Source organism: Schistocerca cancellata, unplaced genomic scaffold (genome assembly GCF_023864275.1).
Source record: "Schistocerca cancellata isolate TAMUIC-IGC-003103 unplaced genomic scaffold, iqSchCanc2.1 HiC_scaffold_375, whole genome shotgun sequence".
NCBI lineage: Eukaryota > Metazoa > Arthropoda > Insecta > Orthoptera > Acrididae > Schistocerca > Schistocerca cancellata.
The window spans coordinates 14,297-37,582 of NW_026046393.1; the positions used below are offsets into that span (position 1 = coordinate 14,297).

The 23,286-nt window shown below is 58.4% G+C and overlaps 3 protein-coding genes across 3 annotated transcripts; 2 read left to right on the forward strand and 1 right to left on the reverse strand.

The window, feature by feature from the left end:
* The first annotated feature begins 1,349 nt into the window (after positions 1-1,349).
* On the forward strand, positions 1,350-2,138 carry LOC126119554 (uncharacterized). Its single transcript, XM_049915066.1, has one exon. It carries the CDS (start codon positions 1,350-1,352, stop codon positions 2,136-2,138), a length of 789 nt encoding a protein of 262 aa, XP_049771023.1.
* An 11,630-nt stretch (positions 2,139-13,768) lies between these two features.
* On the reverse strand, positions 13,769-16,620 carry LOC126119555 (uncharacterized). Its single transcript, XM_049915067.1, has 2 exons — positions 15,355-16,620; positions 13,769-15,184 (listed from the first exon to the last, which is right to left on the reverse strand). The coding sequence occupies exons 1-2, from the start codon at positions 16,618-16,620 to the stop codon at positions 13,769-13,771; spliced, it is 2,682 nt and encodes an 893-aa protein (XP_049771024.1).
* Positions 16,621-20,560: 3,940 nt separating this feature from the next.
* Positions 20,561-22,808, forward strand: LOC126119556 (uncharacterized). The gene is made up of 3 exons (XM_049915068.1): positions 20,561-20,828; positions 20,932-21,571; positions 21,692-22,808. The coding sequence occupies exons 1-3, from the start codon at positions 20,561-20,563 to the stop codon at positions 22,806-22,808; spliced, it is 2,025 nt and encodes a 674-aa protein (XP_049771025.1).
* Positions 22,809-23,286: the final 478 nt, after the last annotated feature.

Genomic DNA, 23,286 nt, shown 5'->3' on the forward strand with positions numbered 1-23,286 from the left:
GCACGGAGTGCAGCCTTCGCATGTAATGCTGCCTTCACACGGAGTGCTTCCTTTGACAGAGTGCTGCCTTCGCAAGGAGGGCTGCCTTCGCAAAGAGTGCTGCCTTCGCAAGGAGTGCAGCCTTTGCATAGAGTGCTGCCTTTGCAGGGAGTGCTGCCTTTGCACAGAGTGCTGCCACCGCAAGAAGTGCTGCCTTTGCATGGACTGTTGCCTTCGCAAGGAGTGCTGCCTTTGCAAGGAGTGCTGCCTATGCAAGGAGTGCTGCCTTCGCAAGGAGTGCTGCCTTCACAAGGAGTGCTGCCTTCGCTAGGAGTGCTGCCTTCGCTAGGAGTGCTGCATTCGCAGGGAGTGCTCCCTACGCAGGGAGTGCTGCCTTCGCAAGGAGTGCTGCCTTCGCAAGGAGTGCTGCCTTCGCAAGGAGTGCTGCCTTCGCAACGAGTGCTGCCTTTGCAAGGAGTGCTGCCTTCGCAAGGAGTGCTGCCTTCGCAAGGAGTGCTGCTTTCGCACGGAGTGCAGCCTTTGCACATAGTGCTGCCTTCACACGGAGTGCTTCCTTTGACAGAGTGCTGCCTTCGCAAGGAGGGCTGCCTTCGCAGGGAGTGCTGCCTACGCAGGGAGTGCTGCCTTCGCAAGGAGTGCTGCCTTTGCAAGGAGTGCTGCCTTCGCAAGGAGTGCTGCCTTCGCAAGGAGTGCTGCCTTCGCAAGGAGCGCTGCCTTCGCAAGGAGTGCTAACTTCGCACGGAGTGCAGCCTTCGCACAGATAGCTAGCCTTCACACGGAGTGCAGCCTACGCACAGTGTGCTGCCTTCGCAATAAGTGCTGCCTTCGCAGGGAGTGCTGCCTTCGCATGGGATGGTGCCTTCGAAAGGAGTGCTGCCTTTGCAGAGAGTGCTGCCTTTGCAAGGGGTGTTGCCTTCGCAAGGAGTGCTGCGTTCACAAGGAGTGCTGCCTTCGCAAAGAGTGCTGCCTTCGTAAGTAGTGCTGCCTTCTCAGGGAGTACTGCCTTTGCAACGAGTGCTGCCTTCCAATGCGTGCTGCCTTCCAATGAGTGCTGCCTTCGCAAGGAGTGCTGCCTTCGCAAGGAGTGCTGCCTTCGCAAGGAGTGCTGCCTTCGCAAGGAGTGCTGCCTTAGCAAGGAGTGCTGCCTTCGCAATGAGGGCTGCCTTTGCAGCGAGTGCTGGCTTCGCAAGGGGTGGTGCCTTCGCAAGGAGTGCTGCCTCTGCAAGGAGTGCTGCCTTCGTAAGGAGATATGCCTTCGCAAGGAGTGCTTCCCTCGCTACGAGTGCTGCCCTTCTAAGGAGAGCTGCCTTCGCAAGGAGTGCTGCCATCACTAGGAGTGCTGCTTCGCAATGAGGGATGCCTTCGCAGGGAGTGCTGCCTTTGCAGGGAGTGCTGCCTTTGCAAGGAGTGCTGCGTTCGCAAGGAGTGCAGCCTTCGCACGGAGTGCAGCCTTCGCACGTAGTGCTGCCTTCTCACGGAGTGCTGCCTTTGCACAGAGATCTGCATTCGCAGGGTGTGGTACCCTCGCAAGAAGTGCAGCCTTCGCAAGGTGTGCTGCCTTCGCTAGGAGTGCTGCCTTCAAAAGGAGTGCTGCCTTCAAAAGGAGTGCTGCCTTTGCAAGGAGTACTGCCTTCGAAAGGAGTGCTGCCTTTGCAGGGAGTGCTGCCTTCACAAGGAGTGGTGCCTTCGCAAGGAGTAATGCCTTCGCAGGGAGTGCTGCATCTGCAAGGAGTGCTGCCTTTGCAAGGAGTGCTGTCTTCGCAAGGAGTGCTGTCTTCGCAAGGAGTGCTGTCTTTGCAAGGAGCGCTGCCATCACAAGGAGTGCTTCCTTCGCTAGGAGTGCTGCCTTCGCAAGGAGGGCTGCCTTTGCAATGAGGGCTGCCTTCGCTAGGAGTGCTGCCTTCGCAAGGAGTGCTGCCTTCGCAAGAGGTGCTGCCTTCGCAAGGAGTGCTGCCTTCGCACAGAGTGCAGCCTTCGCACGGAGTGCTTCCTTTGACAGAGTGCTGCCTTCGCAAGGAGTGCTGCCTTCACAAGGAGTGCTGCCTTCGCAAGGAGTGCAGCCTTCGCAAGGTGTGCTGCCTTCGCAAGGAGTGCTGCCTTCCCAAAGAGTGCTGCCTTCCCAAGGAGTGCTGCCTTAGGACGGAGTGCTGCCTTCGCTAGGAGTGCTGCCTTCGTACGGAGTGCAGCCTTCGCAAGGAGGGCTCCCTTCGCAGGGAGTGCTGCCTTCGCAAGGGGTGATGCCTTCGCAAGTACTGCTGCCTTCGCAGGGAGTACTGCCTTTGCAACGAGTGCTGCCTTCCAATGAGTGCTGCCTTCGCAAGGAGTGCTGCCTTCGCATGGAGTGAGGCCTTCGCATGGAGTGCTGCTTTTGCTCAGAGTGCTGCCTTCGCAAGGAGTGCTGCCTTCGCAAGGAGTGCAGCCTTTGCAAGGAGTGCTGCCTTCGCAAGGAGTGCTGCCTTCGCAAGGAGTGCTGCCTTTGCACAGAGTGCTGCCTTTGCAGGGAGTGCTGCCTTTGCACAGAGTGCTGCCTTTGCACAGAGTGCAGCCTTCGCACATAGTGCTGCCTTCACACGGAGTGCTTCCTTTGACAGAGTGCTGCCTTCGCACGGAGAGCTGCCTTCGCACGGAGGGCTGCCTTCGCAGGGAGTGCTGCCTACGCGGGGAGTGCTGCCTTCGCAGGGAGTGCTGCCTTCGCAAGGAGTGCTGCCTTTGCAAGGAGTGCTGCCTTCGCAAGGAGTGCTGCCTTCGCTAGAAGTGCTGCCTTCGCTAGGAGTGCAGCCTTCGCAAGGAGTGCTGCCTACACAGGGAGTGCTGCCTACGCAGGGAGTGCTGCCTTCGCAAGGAGAGCTGCCTTCGGAAGGAGTGCTGCCTTCGCAAGGAGTGCTGCATTCCAAGGAGTGCTGCCTTCGCTATAAGTGCTGCCTTCGCACGGAGGGCTGCCTTCGCAAGGAGGGCTCCCTTCGCAGGAAGTGCTGCCTTCGCAAGAGGTAATGCCTTCGCAAGTACTGCTGCCTTCGCAGGGAGTACTGCTTTGCAACGAGTGCTGCCTTCCAATGCGTGCTGCCTTTGCAAGGAGTGCTGCCTTCGCATGGAGTGCAGCTTTCGCATGGAGTGCTGCTTTTGCTCAGAGTGCTGCCTGCGCAAGGAGTGCAGCCTTCACAAGGAGTGCAGCCTTCACAAGGAGTGCTGCCTTCGCAAGGAGTGCTGCCTTCGCAAGGAGTGCTGCCTTCGCAAGGAGTGCTGCCGTCGCAAGGGGTGCTGCCTTCGCAAGGAGTGCTTCCTTTGACAGAGTGCTGCCTTCGCAAGGAGGGCTGCCTTTGCAAAGAGTGCTGCCTTCGCAAGGAGTGCTGCCTTTGCACAGAGTGCTGCCTTTGCAGGGAGTGCTGCCTTTGCACAGAGTGCTGCCTCCGCAAGGAGTGCTGCCTTTGCATGGACTGTTGCCTTCGCAAGGAGTGCTGCCTTTGCAAGGAGTGCTGCCTTTGCAAGGAGTGCTGCCTTTGCAAGGAGTGCTGCCTTCGCTAGGAGTGCTGCCTTCGCTAGGAGTGCTACCTTCACTAGGAGTGCTGCCTTCGCGGGGAGTGCTGCCTACGCAGGGAGTGCTGCCTTCGAAAGTAGCGCTGCCTTCGCAAGGAGTGCTGCCTTCGCAAGGAGTACTGCCTTCGCAATGAGTGCTGCCTTCACAAGGAGTGCAGCCTTCGCACGTAGTGCTGCCTTCGCACGGAGTGCTGCGTTTGCAAAGAGATCTGCATTCGCATTGAGTGGTGCCTTCGCAAGAAGTGCTGCCTTCGCATGGAGTGCTGCCTTCGCTAGGAGTGCTGCCTTCGCAAGGAGTGCTGCCTTCGCAAGGGGTGCTGCCTTCGCACGGAGTGCAGCCTTTGCACGTAGTGCTGCCTTCCCACGGAGTGCTGCCTTTGCACAGATATCTGCATTCGCAGGGTGTGGTGCCTTCGCAAGAAGTGCTGCATTCGCAAGGTGTGCAGCCTTCGCTAGGAGTGCTGCCTTCAAAAGGAGTGCTGCCTTCGCAAGGAGTACTGCCTTCGAAAGGAATGCTGCCTTCGCAAGGAGTGCTGCCTTCGCTAGGAGTGTTGTCTTCGCAAGGAGGGCTGCCTTCGAGAGGAGGTCTGCCTTCCCAGGGAGTTCTGCCTTCGCAAGGGGTAATGCATTCGCAAGTAGTGCTGCCTTCTCAGGGGTACTGCCTTTGCAACGAGTGCTGCCTCCCAATGAGTACTGCCTTCGCAAGGAGTGCTGCCTTCGCAAGGAGTGCTGCCTTCGCAAGGAGTGCTGCCTTCGCAAGGAGCGCTGCCTTCGCAAGGAGTGCTGCCTTCGCAATGAGGGCTGCCTTTGCAGGGAGTGCTGCCTTCGCATGGGGTGGTGCCTTCGCAAGGAGTGCTGCCTTCGCAAGGAGTGCTGCCTTCGCTAGGAGTGCTGCCCTTCTAAGGAGAGCTGGTTCCGCAAGGAGTGCTGCCATCGCTAGGAGTGCTGCCATCGCTAGGAGTGCTGCTTTCGCAAGGAGGGCTGACTTCGCAAGGAGTGCTGCCTTCCCAAGGAGTGCTGCCTTTGCAAGGAGCGCTGCCATCGCAAGGAGTGCTGCCTTCGCTACGGATGCTGCCTTCGCAAGGAGGACTGCCTTCGCAAAGAGGGCTGCCTTCGCAGGGAGTGCTGCCTTCGCAAGGGGTAATGCCTTCGCCAGTAGTTCTGCTTTTGCAGGGAGTACTGCCTTTGCAAGGAGTGCTGCCTTCCAAGGAGTGCTGCCTTCGCAAGTAGTGCTCCCTTCGCAAAGAGTGCTGTCTTCGCAAGGAGTGCTGCTTTCGCAATGAGGGCTGCCTTCGCTAGGAGTGCTGCCTTCGCAAGGAGTGCTGCCTTCGCAAGGAGTGCTGCCTTCGCAAGGAGTGCTGCCTTCGCAAGGAGTGCAGCCTTTGCAAGGAGTGCTGCCTTCGCAAGGAGTGCTGCCTTCCCAAGGAGTGCTGCCTTAGGACAGAGTGCTGCCTTCGCTAGGTGTGCTGCCTTCGTACGGAGTGCAGCCTTCGCAAGGAGTGCTGCCTTCGCAAGGAGTGCTGCCTTTGCACAAATTGCTGCCGCCGCACGGAGCGCAGCATACGCACAGAGTGCTGCCTTCGCAAGAGGTGCTGCCTTCGCAGGGAGTGCTGCCTTCGCATGGGGTGGCGCCTTCGCAAGGAGTGCTGCCTTCGCAGGGAGTGCTGCCTTTGCAAGGAGTGTTGACTTCGCAAGGAGTGCTGCGTTCACAACGAGTGCTGCCTTCGCAAGGAGTGCTGCCTTCGCAAGGAGTGTTGCCTTCGCATGTAGTACTGCCTTCGCAAGGAGTGCTGCCTTCGCAAGGAGTGCTTCCTTCCAAGGAGTGCTGCCTTCGCTAGAAGTGCTAACTTCGCGCGGAGGGCTGCCTTCGCAAGGAGGGCTCCCTTCGCAGGGAGTGCTGCTTCGCAAGGGGTAATGCCTTTGCAAGTGCTGCTGCCTTCGCAGGGAGTACTGCCTTTGCAACGAGTGCTGCCTTCCAATGAGTGTTGCCTTTGCAAGGAGTGCTGCCTTCGCAAGGAGTGCTGCCTTCACAAGGAGTGCTGCCTTCGCAACGAGGCCTGCCTTTGTAGGGAGTGTTGTCTTCGCAAGGGGTTTTGTCTTCGCCAGTAGTGCTGCCTTTGCAAGGATTGCTGCCTTCGCAGGGAGAAATGCCTTCGCAAGGAGTGCTGCCTTCGCAAGGAGTGCTGCCTTTGCACAGAGTGCTGCCTTTGCAGGGAGTGCTGCCTTTGCACATAGTGCTGCCTCCGCAAGGAGTGCTCCCTTTGCATGAACTGTTGCCTTCGCAAGGAGTGCTGCCTTCGCAAGGAGTGCTGCCTTTGCAAGGAGTGCTGTCTTCGCTAGGAGTGCTGCCTTCGCTAGGAGTGCTGCCTTCGCAGGGAGTGCTGCCTACGCAGGGAGTGCTGCCTTCGCAAGGAGAGCTGCCTTCGCAAGGAAAGCTGCTCTTGCAAGGAGTGCTGCCTTCCAAGGAGTGCTGCCTTCGCTAGAAGTGCTGCCTTCGCACGGAGGGCTGCCTTCGCAAGGAGGGCTCCCTTCGCAGGGAGTGCTGCCTTCGCAAGGGGTAATACCTTCGCAAGTACTGCTGCCTTCGCAGGGAGTACTGCCTTTGCAACGAGTGCTGCCTTCCAATGAGTGCTGCCTTTGCAAGGAGTGCTGCCTTCGCTTGGGGTGGTGCCTTCGCAAGGAGTGCTGCCTTCGCAAGGAGTGCTGCCTTCGCTAGGAGTGCTGCCCTTCTAAGGAGAGCTGGTTCCGCAAGGAGTGCTGCCATCGCTAGGAGTGCTGCTTTCGGAAGGAGGGCTGACTTCGCAAGGAGTGCTGCCTTCCCAATGAGTGCTGCCTTTGCAAGGAGTGCTGCCTTCGCACGGAGTGCAGCCTTCGCATGGAGTGCTGCTTTTGCTCAGAGTGCTGCCTTCGCAAGGAGTGCAGCCTTCGCAAGGAGTGCAGCCTTCGCAAGGAGTGCAGCCTTCGCAAGGAATGCTGCCTTCGCAAGGAGTGCTGCCTTCGCAAGGATTGCTGCCTTCACATGGACTGTTGCCTTCGCAAGGAGTGCTGCCTTTGCAAGGATTGCTGCCTTCGCAAGGAGTGCTGCCTTCGCTAGGAGTGCTGCCTTCGCTAGGAGTGCTGCCTTCGCAGGGAGTGCTGCCTATGCAGGGAGTGCTGCCTTCGCAAGGAGAGCTGCCTTCACAAGGAATGCTGCCTTCGCAAGGAGTGCAGCCTTCGCAAGGAGTGCTGCTTTCGCACGGGGTGCAGCCTTCGCACATAGTGCTGCCTTCACACGGAGTGCTTTTTTTGACAGAGTGCTGCCTTCGCAAGGAGGGCTGCCTTCGCAGGGAGTGCTGCCTACGCAGGGAGTGCTGCCTTCGCAGGGAGTGGTGCCTTCGCAAGGAGTGCTGCCTTCGCAAGGAGTGCTGCCTTCGCACGGAGTGCAGCCTTCGCATGTAATGCTGCCTTCACACGGAGTGCTTCCTTTGACAGAGTGCTGCCTTCGCAAGGAGGGCTGCCTTCGCAAAGAGTGCTGCCTTCGCAAGGAGTGCAGCCTTTGCATAGAGTGCTGCCTTTGCAGGGAGTGCTGCCTTTGCACAGAGTGCTGCCACCGCAAGAAGTGCTGCCTTTGCATGGACTGTTGCCTTCGCAAGGAGTGCTGCCTTTGCAAGGAGTGCTGCCTATGCAAGGAGTGCTGCCTTCGCAAGGAGTGCTGCCTTCACAAGGAGTGCTGCCTTCGCTAGGAGTGCTGCCTTCGCTAGGAGTGCTGCATTCGCAGGGAGTGCTCCCTACGCAGGGAGTGCTGCCTTCGCAAGGAGTGCTGCCTTCGCAAGGAGTGCTGCCTTCGCAAGGAGTGCTGCCTTCGCAAGGAGTGCTGCCTTTGCAAGGAGTGCTGCCTTCGCAAGGAGTGCTGCCTTCACAAGGAGTGCTGCCTTCGCTAGGAGTGCTGCCTTCGCTAGGAGTGCTGCATTCGCAGGGAGTGCTGCCTTCGCAAGGAGTGCTGCCTTCGCAAGGAGTGCTGCCTTCACAAGGAGTGCTGCCTTCGCATGGAGTGCAGCCTTCGCACGTAGTGCTGCCTTCGCACGGAGTGCTGCCTATGCACAGAGATCTGCATTCGCAGGGAGTTGTGCCTTTGCAAGAAGTGCTGCCTTCGCAAGGAGTGCTGTCTTCGCTAGGAGTGCTGCCTTCGCAAGGAGTGCTGCCTTCGCAAGGAGTGCAGCCTTCGCACGGAGTGCAGCCTTCGCACGTAGTGCTGCCTTCCCACGGAGTGCTGCCTTTGCACAGAGATCTGCATTCGCAGGGTGTGGTGCCTTCGCAAGAAGTGCTGCCTTCGCAAGGTGTGCTGCCATCGCTAGGAGTGCTGCCTTCAAAAGGAGTGCTGCCTTCGCAAGGAGTGCTGCCTTCGCTAGGAGTGTTGTCTTCGCAAGGAGGGCTGCCTTCGAGAGGAGGGCTACCTTCGCAGGGAGTGCTGCCTTTGCAAGGGGTAATGCATTCGCAAGTGGTGCAGCCTTCTCCGGGAGTACTACCTTTGCAACGAGTGCTGCCTCCCAATGAGTGCTGCCTTCGCAAGGAGTGCTGCCTTCGCAAGGAGTGCTGCCTTCGCAAGGAGTGCTGCATTCGCAAGGAGTGCTGCCTTCGCAATGAGGGCTGCCTTTGCAGGGAGTTCTGCCTTCGCAAGGGGTGGTGCCTTCACAAGGAGTGCTGCCTTTGCAAGGAGTGCTGCCTTTGCAAGGAGTGCTGCCTTCGCAAGGAGTGCTGCCTTCGCAAGGAGTGCTGCCTCCGCAAGGAGTGCTGCCTTCGCTAGGAGTGCTGCCCTTCTAAGGAGAGCTGGCTTCGCAAGGAGTGCTGCCATCGCTAGGAGTCCTGCTTTCGCAAGGAGGGCTGACTTCGCAGGGAGTGCTGCGTTTGCAAGGAGTGCTGCCTTCGCAAGGAGTGGTGCCTTCGCAAGGAGTGCTGCCTTCGCAAGGAGTGCTGCCTTCTCAAGGAGTGCTGCATTCGCAAGGAGTCCTGCTTTCGCAAGGAGGGCTGCCTTCGCAAGAAGTGCTGCCTTCGCAAGGGGTAATGCCTTCGCAAGTAGTTCTGCTTTCGCAGGGAGTACTGCCTTTGCAAGGAGTGCTGCCTTCCAAGGAGTGCTGCCTTCCCAAGGAGTGCTCCCTTCGCAAAGAGTGCTGCCTTCGCAAGGAGTGCTGCCTTCGCAAGGAGTGCTGCCTTTGCAAGGAGTGCTGCCTTCGCAAGGAGTACTGCCTTCCCAAGGAGTGATGCCCTGGGACAGAGTGCTGCCTTCCCTAGGAGTGTTGCCTTCGTACAGAGTGCAGCCTTCGCAAGGAGTGCTGCCTTCGCAGGGTGTGCTGCCTTTGCAAGGAGTACTTCCTTCGCAAGGAGTGCTGCCTTCGCAAGGAGTGCTGCCTTCGCCAGCAGTGTTGCCTTCGCAAGGAGTGCTGCGATCGGAAGGCGTGGTGCCTCCGCAAGGAATGCTGCCTTCGCAAGGAGTGCTGCCTTTGCAAGGAGTACTGCCTTCTCAAGGAGTGCTGCCTTCGCAAGGAGTGCTGCCTTCGCTAGGAGTGCTGCCCTCACAAGGAGTGCTGCATTCACAAGGAGTGCTGCCTCTGCAAGGAGTGCTGCTTTCGCAAGGAGTACTGCCTTCGCAAGGAGTACTGCATTCGCAAGGAGTGCTGCCTTCACAAGGAGTGCTGCCTTCGCTAGGAGTGCTGTCTTCGCAAGGAGGGCTGCCTTCGAGAGGAGGGCTTCCTTCGCAGGGAGTGCTGCCTTCGCAAGGAGTGCTGCCTTCGCAAGGAGTGCTGCCTTTGCAAGGAGTGCTGCCTTCGCAAGGAGGGCTGCCTTCGCAGGGAGTGCTGCCTTCGCAAGGGGTAATGCCTTCGCAGGGAGTGCTGCCTTCGCAAGGGGTGGTGCCTTCGGAAGGAGTGTTGCATTCGCAAGGAGTGCTGCATTCACAAGGAGTGCTGCCTCTGCAAGGAGTGCTGCTTTCGCAAGGAGTACTGCCTTCGCAAGGAGTACTGCATTCGCAAGGAGTGCTGCCTTCACAAGGAGTGCTGCCTTCGCTAGGAGTGCTGTCTTCGCAAGGAGGGCTGCCTTCGAGAGGAGGGCTTCCTTCGCAGGGAGTGCTGCCTTCGCAAGGGGTAATGCCTTCGCAAGTAGTGCTGCCTTCTCAGGGAGTACTGCCTTTGAACGAGTGCTGCCTTCCAATGAGTGCTGCCTTCGCAAGGAGTGCTGCCTTCGCAAGGAGTGCTGCCTTCGCAAGGAGTGCTGCCTTCGCAAGGAGTGCTGCCTTCGCAAGGAGTGCTGCCTTCGCAAGGAGTGCTGCCTTTGCAATGAGGGCTGCCTTTGCAGGGAGTGCTGCCTTCGCAAGGGGTGGTGCCTTCGCAAGGAGTGCTGCCTTCGCAAGGAGTGCTGCCTTCGCAAGGAGTGCTGCCTTCGCAAGGAGTGCTGCCTTCGCAATGAGGGCTGCCTTTCTGGGAGTGCTGCCTTCGCAAGGGGTGGTGCCTTCGCAAGGGGTGCTGCCTTTGCAAGGAGTGCTGCCTTCGCAAGGAGATATGCCTTCGCAAGGAGTGCTGCCTTCGCTAGGAGTGCTGCCCTTCTAAGGAGAGCTGCCTTCGCAAGGAGTGCTGCCTTCGCTAGGAGTGCTGCTTTCGCAAGGAGGGCTGCCTTCATAGGGAGTGCTGCCTTTGCAGGGAGTGCTGCCTTCGCAAGGAGTGGTGCCTTCACAAGAAGTGCTGCCTTCACAGGGAGTGCTGCATCCGCAAGGAGTGCTGCCTTCGCAAGGTGTGCTGCCTTCGCAAGGAGTGCTGCCTTTGCAAGGAGCGCTGCCATCGCAATGAGTGCTGCCTTCGCTAGGAGTGCTGCCTTCGCAAGGAGGGCTGCCTTCGCAAAGAGGGCTGCCTTCGCAGGGAGTGCTGCCTTCGCAAGGGGTAATGCCTTCGCCAGTAGTTCTGCTTTCGCAGGGAGTACTGCCTTTGCAAGGAGTGCTGCCTTCCAAGGAGTGCTGCCTTCGCAAAGAGTGCTCCCTTCGCAAAGAGTGCTGTCTTCGCAAGGAGTGCTGCTTTCGCAATGAGGGCTGCCTTCGCTAGGAGTGCTGCCTTCGCAAGGAGTGCTGCTTTCGCAAGGAGTTCTGCCTTCGCAAGGAGTGCTGCCTTCGCACAGAGTGCAGCCTTCGCACATAGTGCTGCTTTCACATGGAGTGCTTCCTTTGACAGAGTGCTGCCTTCGCAAGTCGTGCTGCCTTCGCAAGGAGTGCTGCCTTCGCAGGGAGTGTTGCCTTTGCAAGGAGTGTTGCCTTCGCAACGAGTGCTGCGTTCACAACGAGTGCTGCCTTCGCAAGGAGTGCTGCCTTCGCAAGGAGTGTTGCCTTCGCAAGTAGTACTGCCTTCGCAAGGAGTGCTGCCTTCGCAAGGAGTGCTTCCTTCCAAGGAGTGCTGCCTTCGCTAGAAGTGCTAACTTCGCACGGAGGGCTGCCTTCGCAAGAAGGGCTCCCTTCGCAGAGAGTGCTGCTTTGCAAGGGGTAATGCCTTTGCAAGTGCTGCTGCCTTCGCAGGGAGTACTGCCTTTGCAACGAGTGCTGCCTTCCAATGAGTGCTGCCTTTGCAAGGAGTGCTGCCTTTGCAAGGAGTGCTGCCTTCGCAAGGAGTGCTGCCTTCGCAAGGAGTGCTGCCTTCGCAACGAGGGCTGCCTTTGTACGGAGTGCTGTCTTCGCAAGGGGTTTTGTCTTCGCCAGGAGTGCTGCCTTTGCAAGGAGTGCTGCCTTTGCAAGGAGTGCTGCCTTTGCAAGGAGTGCTCCCTTCGCAAGGAGAAATGCCTTCGCAAGGAGTGCTGCCTTCGCAAGGAGTGCTGCCTTTGCACAGAGTGCTGCCTTTGCAGGGAGTGCTGCCATTGCACAGAGTGCTGCCTCCGCAAGGAGTGCTCCCTTTGCATGAACTGTTGCCTTCGCAAGGAGTGCTGCCTTCACAAGGAGTGGTGCCTTCGCAAGGAGTGCTGCCTTCGCAAGGAGTGCTGCCTTCTCAAGGAGTGCTGCATTCGCAAGGAGTCCTGTTTTCGCAAGGAGGGCTGCCTTCGCAAGAAGTGCTGCCTTCGCAAGGGGTAATGCCTTCGCAAGTAGTTCTGCTTTCGCAGGGAGTACTGCCTTTGCAAGGAGTGCTGCCTTCCAAGGAGTGCTGCCTTCCCAAGGAGTGCTCCCTTCGCAAAGAGTGCTGCCTTCGCAAGGAGTGCTGCCTTCGCAAGGAGTGCTGCCTTTGCAAGGAGTGCTGCCTTCGCAAGGAGTACTGCCTTCCCAAGGAGTGCTGCCCTGGGACAGAGTGCTGCCTTCCCTAGGAGTGTTGCCTTCGTACAGAGTGCAGCCTTCGCAAGGAGTGCTGCCTTCGCAGGGTGTGCTGCCTTTGCAAGGAGTACTTCCTTCGCAAGGAGTGCTGCCTTCGCAAGGAGTGCTGCCTTCGCCAGCAGTGTTGCCTTCGCAAGGAGTGCTGCGATCGGAAGGCGTGGTGCCTCCGCAAGGAATGCTGCCTTCGCAAGGAGTGCTGCCTTTGCAAGGAGTACTGCCTTCTCAAGGAGTGCTGCCTTCGCAAGGAGTGCTGCCTTCGCTAGGAGTGCTGCCCTCACAAGGAGTGCTGCATTCACAAGGAGTGCTGCCTCTGCAAGGAGTGCTGCTTTCGCAAGGAGTACTGCCTTCGCAAGGAGTACTGCATTCGCAAGGAGTGCTGCCTTCACAAGGAGTGCTGCCTTCGCTAGGAGTGCTGTCTTCGCAAGGAGGGCTGCCTTCGAGAGGAGGGCTTCCTTCGCAGGGAGTGCTGCCTTCGCAAGGAGTGCTGCCTTCGCAAGGAGTGCTGCCTTTGCAAGGAGTGCTGCCTTCGCAAGGAGGGCTGCCTTCGCAGGGAGTGCTGCCTTCGCAAGGGGTAATGCCTTCGCAGGGAGTGCTGCCTTCGCAAGGGGTGGTGCCTTCGGAAGGAGTGTTGCATTCGCAAGGAGTGCTGCATTCACAAGGAGTGCTGCCTCTGCAAGGAGTGCTGCTTTCGCAAGGAGTACTGCCTTCGCAAGGAGTACTGCATTCGCAAGGAGTGCTGCCTTCACAAGGAGTGCTGCCTTCGCTAGGAGTGCTGTCTTCGCAAGGAGGGCTGCCTTCGAGAGGAGGGCTTCCTTCGCAGGGAGTGCTGCCTTCGCAAAGGGTAATGCCTTCGCAAGTAGTGCTGCCTTCTCAGGGAGTACTGCCTTTGAACGAGTGCTGCCTTCCAATGAGTGCTGCCTTCGCAAGGAGTGCTGCCTTCGCAAGGAGTGCTGCCTTCGCAAGGAGTGCTGCCTTCGCAAGGAGTGCTGCCTTCGCAAGGAGTGCTGCCTTCGCAAGGAGTGCTGCCTTTGCAAGGAGTGCTGCCTTCGCAAGGAGTGCTGCCTTTGCAATGAGGGCTGCCTTTGCAGGGAGTGCTGCCTTCACAAGGGGTGGTGCCTTCGCAAGGAGTGCTGCCTTCGCAAGGAGTGCTGCCTTCGCAAGGAGTGCTGCCTTCGCAAGGAGTGCTGCCTTCGCAATGAGGGCTGCCTTTCTGGGAGTGCTGCCTTCGCAAGGGGTGGTGCCTTCGCAAGGGGTGCTGCCTTTGCAAGGAGTGCTGCCTTCGCAAGGAGCTATGCCTTCGCAAGGAGTGCTGCCTTCGCTAGGAGTGCTGCCCTTCTAAGGAGAGCTGCCTTCGCAAGGAGTGCTGCCTTCGCTAGGAGTGCTGCTTTCGCAAGGAGGGCTGCCTTCATAGGGAGTGCTGCCTTTGCAGGGAGTGCTGCCTTCGCAAGGAGTGGTGCCTTCACAAGAAGTGCTGCCTTCACAGGGAGTGCTGCATCCGCAAGGAGTGCTGCCTTCGCAAGGTGTGCTGCCTTCGCAAGGAGTGCTGCCTTTGCAAGGAGCGCTGCCATCGCAATGAGTGCTGCCTTCGCTAGGAGTGCTGCCTTCGCAAGGAGGGCTGCCTTCGCAAAGAGGGCTGCCTTCGCAGGGAGTGCTGCCTTCGCAAGGGGTAATGCCTTCGCCAGTAGTTCTGCTTTCGCAGGGAGTACTGCCTTTGCAAGGAGTGCTGCCTTCCAAGGAGTGCTGCCTTCGCAAGGAGTGCTCCCTTCGCAAAGAGTGCTGTCTTCGCAAGGAGTGCTGCTTTCGCAATGAGGGCTGCCTTCGCTAGGAGTGCTGCCTTCGCAAGGAGTGCTGCTTTCGCAAGGAGTGCTGCCTTCGCAAGGAGTGCTGCCTTCGCACAGAGTGCAGCCTTCGCACATAGTGCTGCTTTCACATGGAGTGCTTCCTTTGACAGAGTGCTGCCTTCGCAAGGAGTGCTGCCTTCGCAAGGAGTGCTGCCTTCGCAGGGAGTGTTGCCTTTGCAAGGAGTGTTGCCTTCGCAACGAGTGCTGCGTTCACAACGAGTGCTGCCTTCGCAAGGAGTGCTGCCTTCGCAAGGAGTGTTGCCTTCGCAAGTAATACTGCCTTCGCAAGGAGTGCTGCCTTCGCAAGGAGTGCTTCCTTCCAAGGAGTGCTGCCTTCGCTAGAAGTGCTAACTTCGCACGGAGGGCTGCCTTCGCAAGAAGGGCTCCCTTCGCAGAGAGTGCTGCTTTGCAAGGGGTAATGCCTTTGCAAGTGCTGCTGCCTTCGCAGGGAGTACTGCCTTTGCAACGAGTGCTGCCTTCCAATGAGTGCTGCCTTTGCAAGGAGTGCTGCCTTTGCAAGGAGTGCTGCCTTCGCAAGGAGTGCTGCCTTCGCAAGGAGTGCTGCCTTCGCAACGAGGGCTGCCTTTGTAGGGAGTGCTGTCTTCGCAAGGGGTTTTGTCTTCGCCAGGAGTGCTGCCTTTGCAAGGAGTGCTGCCTTTGCAAGGAGTGCTGCCTTTGCAAGGAGTGCTGCCTTCGCAAGGAGAAATGCCTTCGCAAGGAGTGCTGCCTTCGCAAGGAGTGCTGCCTTTGCACAGAGTGCTGCCTTTGCAGGGAGTGCTGCCATTGCACAGAGTGCTGCCTCCGCAAGGAGTGCTCCCTTTGCATGAACTGTTGCCTTCGCAAGGAGTGCTGCCTTCGCAAGGAGTGCTGCCTTTGCAAGGAGTGCTGCCTTCGCAAGGAGTGCTGCCTTCGCAAGGAGTGCTGCCTTCGCAAGGAGTGCTGCCTTCACAGTGAGTGCTGCCTTTGCATAGAGTGCTGCCTTCACGCGGAATGCTGCCTTCGCTACGAGTGATGCCTTCGCACGTAGTGCTGCCTTCGCAAGGAGTGCTGCCTTCGCAAGGAGTGCTGCCTTCGCAAGGAGTGCTGCCTTTGCACAGAGTGCTGCCTTTGCACAGAGTGCTGACTTTGCACAGAGTGCTGCCTTTGCACAGAGTGCTGCCTTTGCACAGAGTTCTGCCTTTGCACAGAGTGCTGCCTTTGCACAGAGTGCTGCGTTTGCACAGAGTGCTGCCTTTGCTAGGAGTGCTGCCTTTGCTAGGAGTGCTGCCTTGGCAGGGAGTGCTGGCTTCGCACGGAGTGTTGCCTTCGCTAAGAGTGCTGCCTTCGCTAGGAGTGCTGCCTTCGCGCGGAGTGCTGCCTTCGCTAGGAGTGTTGCCTTCGCACGTAGTGCTGCCTTCGCAAGGAGTGCTGCCTTCGCAAGGAGTGCTGCCTTCGCAAGGAGTGCTGCCTTTGCACAGAGTGCTGCCTTTGCACAGAGTGCTGCCTTTGCACAGAGTGCTGCCTAAGCACAGAGTGCTGCCTGTGCACAGAGTGCTGCCTTTGCACAGAGTGCTGCCTTCGCAAGGAGTGCTGCCTTCGCAGCGAGTGCTGCCTTTGCACAGAGTGCTGCCTTCGCAAGGAGTGCTGCCTTAGCAAGGAGTGCTGCCTTCGCAAGGAGTGCTGCCTTTGCACAGAGTGCTGCCTTCGCAAGGAGTGCTTCCTTCGCAAGGAGTGCAGCCTTCGCAAGGAGTGATGCCTTCGCAAGGAGTGCTTCCTTCCAAGAAGTGCTGCCTTCGCAAGGAGTGCTGCCTTCGCAAGGAGTGCTGTCTTTGCAAGGAGTGCTGCCTGCGCACGGAGTGCTGACTTTGCACAGAGGGCTGCCTTTGCAAGGAGTGCTGCCTTTGCACACAGTGCTGCTTTCGCAAGGAGTGCTGCTTTCGCAAGGAGTGCTGCTTTCGCAAGGAGTGCTGCCTTCGCAAGGAGTGCTGCCTTTGCTAGGAGTGCTGCCTTCGCAGGGAGTGCTGCCTTCGCAGGGAATGCTGCCTTCGCTAGGAGTGCTGCATTCGCTAGGAGTGCTGCCTTCGCTAGGAGTGGTGCCTTCGCTAGAAGTGGTGCCTTCGCTAAAAGTGGTGCCTTCGCTAGGAGTGGTGCTTTCGCTAGGAGTGCTGCCTTCACACGGAGTGCTGCCTTCGCAAGGAGTGCTCCCTTTGCATGAACTGTTGCCTTCGCAAGGAGTGCTGCCTTCGCAAGGAGTGGTGCCTTCGCAAGGAGTGCTGCCTTCGCAAGGAGTGCTGCCTTCACACGGAGTGCTGCCTTTGCTAGGAGTGCTGCCTTCACAGGGAGTGCTGCCTTCGCTTGGATTGCCGCCTCCGCACGGAGTGCTGCTTTCGCTGGGAGTGATGCCATCGCATGTAGTGCTGCCTTCGCAAGGAGTGCTGCCTTGGCACAGTGTGCTGCCTTCGCAAGGGTTGCTGCCTTTGCACAGAATGCTGCCTTCGCAAGGAGTGCTGCCTTCGCAAGGAGTGCTGCCTTCGCAGGGAATACTGCCTTTGCAAGGAGTGCTGCATTCCAAGTAGTGCTGCCTGCAAAAGGAGCGCTGCCTTCACAAGGAGTGCTGCCTTCGCAAGGAGTGCTGCCTTCGCAAGGAGTGTTCCCTTCGCACGGAGTGCTGCCTTCGCACGGAGTGCTGCCTTCCCACGGAGTGCTGCCTTTGCGCAGAGAGCTGCATTCGCAGGGTGTGGTGCCTTCGCATGAAGTGCTGCCTTCGCAAGGTGTGCAGCCTTCGCTAGGAGTGCTGCCTTCAAAAGGAGTGCTGCCTTCGCAAGGAGTACCGCCTTCGAAAGGAGTGCTGCCTTCACAAGGAGTGCTGCCTTCGCTAGGAGTGTTGTCTTCGCACTGAGAGCTGCCTTCGAGAGGAGGGCTGCCATCGCAGGGAGTGCTGCCTTCGCAAGGGGTCATGCATTTTCAAGTAGTGCTGCCTTCTCAGGGAGTACTGCCTTTGCAACGAGTGCTGCCTCCCAATGAGTGCTGCCTCCCAATGAGTTCTGCCTTCGCAAGGGGTGGTGCCTTCACAAGGAGTGCTGCCTTTGCAAGGAGTGCTGCCTTCGCAAGAAGAGCTGCCTTCGCTAGCAGTTCTGCCCTTCTAAGGAGAGCTGGCTTCGCAAGGAGTGCTGATATCGCTAGGAGTCCTGCTTTTGCAAGGAGGGCTGACTTCGCAGGGAGTGCTGCCTTTGCAAGGAGTGCTGCCTTCGCAAGGAGTGGTGCCTTCGCAAGGAGTGCTGCCTTCGCAGGGAGTGCTGCATCCGCAAGGAGTGCTGCCTTCGCAAGGTGTGCTGCCTTCAGAAGAAGTGCTGCCTTTGCAAGGAACGCTGCCATCACAAGGAGTGCTGCCTTTGCAAGGAGTGCTGCCTTCGCAAGGAGTGCTGCCTTCGCAAGGAGCGCTGCATTCGCAAGGAGTCCTGCTTTCGCAAGGAGGGTTGCCTTCGCAGGGAGTGCTGCCTTCGCAAGGGGTAATGCCTTCGCAAGTAGTTCTGCTTTCGCAGGGAGTGCTGCCTTCGCTAGGAGTGCTGTCTTCGCAAGGAGGGCTGCCTTCGAGAGGAGGGCTGCCTTCGCAGGGAGTGCTGCCTTCGCAAGGGGTAATGCCTTCGCCAGTAGTGCTGCCTTCTCAGGGAGTACTGCCTTTGAACGAGTGCTGCCTTCCAATGACTGCTGCCTTTGCAAGGAGTGCTGCCTTCGCAAGGAGTGCTGCCTTCGCAAGGAGTGCTGCCTTCGCAAGGAGTGCTGAATTCGCAATGAGCGCTACCTCTGCAGGGAGTGCTGCCTTCGCAAGGGGTGGTGCCTTCGCAAGGAGTGCTGCCTTCGCAAGGAGTGCTGCCTTCGCAAGGAGTGCTGCCTTCACAAGGAGTGCTGCCTTCGCAATGAGGGTGCCTTTGCTGGGAGTGCTGCCTTCGCAAGGGGTGGTGCCTTCGCAAGCAGTGCTGCCTTCGCAAGGAGTGCTGCCTTTGCAAGGAGTGCTGCCTTCGCAAGGAGATATGCCTTGGCAAGGAGTGCTGCCTTCGCTAGGAGTGCTGCCCTTCTAAGGAGAGCTGCCTTCGCAAGGAGTGCTGCCTTCGCTAGGAGTGCTGCTTTCGCAAGGAGGGCTGCCTTCGCAGGGAGTGCTGCCTTTGCAGGGAGTGCTGCCTTCGCAAGGAGTGGTGCCTACGCAAGGAGTGCTGCCTTCACAGGGAGTGCTGCATCCGCAAGGAGTGCTGCCTTAGCAAGGTGTGCTGCCTGTGCAAGGAGTGCTGCCTTTGCAAGGAGCGCTGCCATCGCAAGGAGTGCTGCCTTCGCTAGGAGTGCTGCCTTCGCAACGAGGGCTGCCTTCGCAAAGCGGGCTGCCTTCGCAGGGAGTGCTGCCTTCGCAAGGAGTAATGCCTACGCAAGTAGTTCTGCTTTTGCAGGGAGTACTGCCTTTGCAAGGAGTGCTGCCTTCCAAGGAGTGCTGCCTTCCAAGGAGTGCTGCCTTCGTAAGGAGTGCTCCCTTCGCAAGGAGTGCTGCCTTCACAAGGAGTGCTGCCTTCGCAATGAGGGTTGCCTTCGCAGGGAGTGCTGTCTTCACATGGGGTGGTGCCTTCGCAAGGTATGCTGCCTTCGCAGGGAGTGCTGTTTTTGCACAGAGTGCTGCCTTTGCACGGAGTGCTGTCTCTGCACGGAAGGCAACAATCGCAAGTAGTGCTTACTTTGCACGGTATGCTGCCTTTGCAAGTAGTTCTGCCTTCGCAAAGAGTGCTGCCTTTGCAAGGAGTGCTGCCTTCGCAAGGAGTGCTTCCTTCACAAAGAGGGCTGCCTCAGCAAGGATTGCTGCCTTCGCAGGGAGTGCTGCCCTCGCAAGGAGTGGTGTCTATGCAGATAGTGCTGCCTTCGCACAGGTTGCTGCCTTTGCAAGGAGTGCTGCCTTCGCAAGAAGAAATGCCTTCGCAAGGAGTGCTGCCTTCGCAATGAGCGCTGCCTTCTCTAGGAGTGCTGCCTTGGCAAGGAGTGCTGCCTTCGCAAGGAGTGCTGCCTTCGCAAGGAGTGCTGCCTTCGCAAGGAGTGCTGCCTTCACACGGAGTGCAGCCTTCGCACATAGTGCTGCCTTCACACGGAGTGCTTCCTTTGACAGAGTGCTGCCTTTGCAAGGAGTGCTGCCTTCGCAAGGAGTGCTGCCTTCGCAAGGAGTGCAGCCTTCGCAAGGAGTGCTGCCTTCGCAAGGAGTGCTGCCTTCCCAAGGAGTGCTGCCTTAGGACGGAGTGCTGCCTTCGCTAGGAGTGCTGCCTTCATACGGAGTGCAGCTTGCGCAAGGAGTGTTGCCTTCGCAAGGAGTGCTGCCTTTGCACAGATTGCTGTCTTCGCACGGATTGCAGCCTACGCACAGAGTGCTGCCTTCGCAAGGAGTGCTGCCTTCGCAGGGAGTGCTGCCTTTGCAAGGAGTGTTGCCTTCGCAAGGAGTGCTGCGTTCACAAGGAGTGCTGCCTTCGCAAGGAGTGCTGCCTTCGCAAGGAGTGTTGCCTTCGCAAGTTGTACTGCTTTCGCAAGGAGTGCTGCCTTCGCAAGGAGTGCTGCCTTCCAAGGAGTGCTGCCTTCACTAGAAGTGCTGCCTTCGCACGGAGGGCTGCCTTCGCAAGGGGTATTGCCTTCGCAAGTACTGCTGCCTTCGCAGGGAGTACTGCCTTTGCACCGAGTGCTGCCTTCCAATGAGTGCTGCCTTTGCAAGGAGTGCTGCCTTCGCAAGGAGTGCTGCCTTCGCTAGGAGTGCTGCCTTCACACAGAGTGCTGCCTTTGCACGGAGTGCTGCCTTTGCACAGAGTGCTGCCTTCACAAGGAGTGCTGCATTCGCTACGAAGTGCAGCCTTTGCAACTAGTGCTGCCTACGCAAGGAGTGCTGCCTTTGCACGGAGTGCTGCCTTTGCACAGGGTGCTGGCTTCGCAAGGAGTGCTGCCTTTGCAGGGAGTGCTGCCTTCGCTAGGAGTGCTGCCTTCACACAGAGTGCTGCCTTTGCACGGAGTGCTGCCTTTGCACGGAGTGCTGCCTTGCACGGAGTGCAGCCTTTGCACTTAGTGCAGCCTTCGCACGGGATCTGCCTTTACACAGAGTGCTGCCTTCACAAGGAATGCTGCTTTCGCATGGAGTGCTGCCTTTGGACAGAGTGCTGCCTTCGCGAGGAGTGCTGTCTTCGCAAGAAGTGCTGCCTTCACTAGGAGTGCTGCCTTCGCAGGGAGTTCTGCCTCCTTAAGGTGTGGTGCCTACGCAAGTAGTGCTGCCTTCGATGGAGTGCTGTCTTCGCACGGAGTTCAGCTTTCGCACGTAGTGCGTCCTTCGCACAGAGTGTTGCTTTTCACAGAGTGCTGCCTTCGCAAGGAGTGCAGCCTTCGCAAGGGGTGCTGCCTAAGCACGTAGTGCTGCCTTCGTGCTGAGTGCTTCTTTCAAACGGAGTGCAGCCTTCGCACGCAGTGCTGCCTTCGCAAGGAGTGCTGCCTTTGTGCAGAATGCTGCCTTCGCACGGAGTGCTGGTTCGCACAGAATGCAGCCTTTACACGTAGTGCTGCCTTCGCAGGGAGAGCTGACTTCGCATGGAGTGCTGCCTTCGCAAGGAGTGGTGCCTTCGCAAGGGGTGCTACCTTCGCACGTAGTGCTGCCTTCGCAAGGAGGGCTGCCTTCGCAAGGAGTGCTGCCATCGCAAGGAGTGCTGCCTTCGCTTGAAGTGTTGCCTTCGCACAGAGTGTTGCCTTTTCACGGAGTGCTGCCTTCGCAAGGAGTGGTGCCTACGCACGTAGTGCTGCGTTCGTACGGAGTGCTGCCTTCGCAAGGAGTGCTACCTTCGCAAGGAGTGCTGCCTTCGCAAGGAGTGCTGCCTTCGCACGGAGTGCTGGTTCGCACAGAATGCAGCCTTTGCACGTAGTGCTGCCTTCGCAGGGAGAGCTGACTTCGCAAGGAGTGGTGCCTTCGCAAGGAGTGCTGCCTTCGCAAGGAGTGCTGCCTTCGCAAGGAGGGCTGCCTTCGCTAGGAGTGCTGCCTTCGCAAGGAGTGCTGCCTTCGCAAGGAGTGCTGCCTTCGCAAGGAGGGCTGCCTTCGCAAGGAGTGCTGCCTTCGCAAGGAGTGGTGCCTACACACGGAGTGCTGCCTTTGCAGGGAGTGCTGCCTACGCAGGGTGTGCTGCCTTCGCGAGGACTGGTGCCTCCACACATAGTGCTGTGCTGCCTTCGCACAGAGTAATGCCTTCGCACGGTGTGCTGCCTTCACACGGATTGCAGACTTCGCACGTAGTGCTGTCTTCGCAAGGAGTGCAGCCTTCGGACATAGTGCTGCCTTCACAAGTAGTGCAGCCTTCGCAAGGAGTGCTGCCTTCGCACGTAGTGCTGTGTTCACAAGGAGGGCTGCCTTCGCAGGGAGTGCTGCCTTCGCTAGGAATGCTGCCTTCGCTAGGAGTGCTGCCTTCGCAAGGAGTGCTGCCTTTGCACAGAGTGCTGCCTTCGCAAGGAGTAGTGCCTACGCACGGAGTGCTGCCTTTGCGCAGAGTGCTGCTTCACAAGGAGGGTTGCCTTCGCAAGGAGTGCTGCCTTCACAAGGAGTGCTGCCTTCACAGGGAGTGCTGCCTTCGCAAGGAGTGCTGCCTTCGCAAGGAGTGCTGCCTTCACAAGGAGTAATGCCTTCGCAAGGAGTTCTGCCTTCGCAAGGAGTGTTGCCTTTGCTAGGAGTGCTGCCTTCGCAAAGAGTGCTGCCTTTGCACAGAGTGCTGCGTTCGCAAGGATTGCTGCCTTTGCAAGGAGTCCTGCCTTCGCAAGGAGTACTGCCTTCGCAAGGAGTGCTGCCTTCGCACGTAGTGCTGCCTTTGCACAGAGTGTTGCCTTCGCAAGGAGTGCTGCCTTCGCAGGGAGTTCTGCCTTTGGAAGGGTAGTTGCCTACGCAAGTAGTGCTGCCTTCGCACAGAGTGCTGCCTTCACACGGAGTGCAGCCTTCGCACAGAGTGCTGCCTGGGAGTGCTGCCTTCGCAAGGAGCGCTGTCTTCGCAAGGAGTGCTGCCTTTGCTGAGGGTGCTGCCTTCGCAAGGAGTGCCGCCTTCACAAAGAGTGCTGCCTTCGCTAGGAGTGCTCCCTTCGCTAGGAGTCCTGCCTTCGCTAGTAGTGCTGCCTTCGCAGGGAGTGCTGCCTTCGCAGGGAGTGCTGCCTTCGCAAGGGATGGTGCCTACGAACGTAGTGCTGCCTTCGCACAGAGAGCTGACTTTGCAAGGAGTGCTGCCTTCACACGGAGAGCAGCCTTCACACGTTGTGCTGCCCTCGCACGGAGTGCTGCCTTTGCACAGAGTGCTGCCTTCGCAAGGAGTGCTGCCTTTGCAGGGAGTGCTGCCTTCGCATGGAGTGCTGCGTTTGCACAGAGTACTGCCTTCGTACGGAGTGCTGCCTTTGCCCAGAGTGCTGCCTTTGCACGGAGTGCTGCCTTTGCACAGAGTGCTGCCTTCGCAAGGATTGCTGCTTTCGCAAGGAGTGCTGCCTTTGCTATGAGTGCTGCCTTTGCTATGAGTGCTGCCTTCGCAGGGAGTGCTGCCTTCGCTAGGAGTGCTGCCTTCGTTAGGTGTGGTGCCTTCGCTACAAGTGCTGCCTTCGCAGGGAGTGCTGCCTTCGCAAGGGGTGGTGCCTTCACACGGAGTGCTGCCCTCGCTATGAATGGTGCCTTCGCATGTAGTGCTGCCTTTGCACGGAGTGCTGCCTTTGCACAGGGTGCTGCCGTCGCAAGGAGTGCTGCCTTCGCTAGGAGTGCTGCCTTCGCTAGGAGTGATGCCTTCACTGGGGGTGCTGCGTTTGCTAGGATTGCTGCCTTCGCACGGAGTGCTGCTTTCACTAGGGTTTGCTCCCTTCGCAGGGAGTGCTGCCCTCGCACGGAGTGCTGCCTTCGCAGGGAGTGCTGCCTTCACAAGGGGTGGTGCCTTCGCAAGGAGTGCTGCCTTCGCAGTGAGTGCTGCCTTTGCAAGGAGTGTGCCTTCGCAAGGAGTGCTGCCTTTGCAAGGAGTGCTGCCTTCCAAGGAGTGCTGCCTCCGCAGGGAGTGCTGCCTTTCAAGGAGTGCTGCCTTCGCAAGGAGTGCTGCCTTCACAAGGAGTGCTGCCTTTGGAAGGAGTGCTGCCTTCGCAATTAGGGCTGCCTTCGCAGGGAGTGCTGCCTTCGCAAGGGGTGGTGCCTTCGCAAGGAGTGCTGCATTTGCAAGGAGTGCTGCCTTTGCACAGACTGCTGCCTTCGCAAGGAGTGCTGCCTTCGCAAGGAGTGGTGCGTTCGCTAGGAGTGCTGGCAAAAAACTAACATGCAACGAACAAATCGATAAAAGTTACGGGTTGGGCAGAGCAGAAAAATAAACAGGAAAACAAAAGTAAATTGGACTGCTTTACTGTAAACACGATATAGGCTTTCCAAAACTAAACTTTCCTGCTTGTTTCGAAAGGAGGAAGACGCAATTTGCAGCTGTAATGAAGATGTGTTGGAAGTAGGATATATGTGTGTGTGGATATACCGTGAATCGCAGATCGATCGAGGAAGTTCGTGGCTGCAGTTGAAGGCATGGAAAATTATGGGTACAGCAATTCTACTACTATTTCCAACGATTTGGTTAAATGTATCGC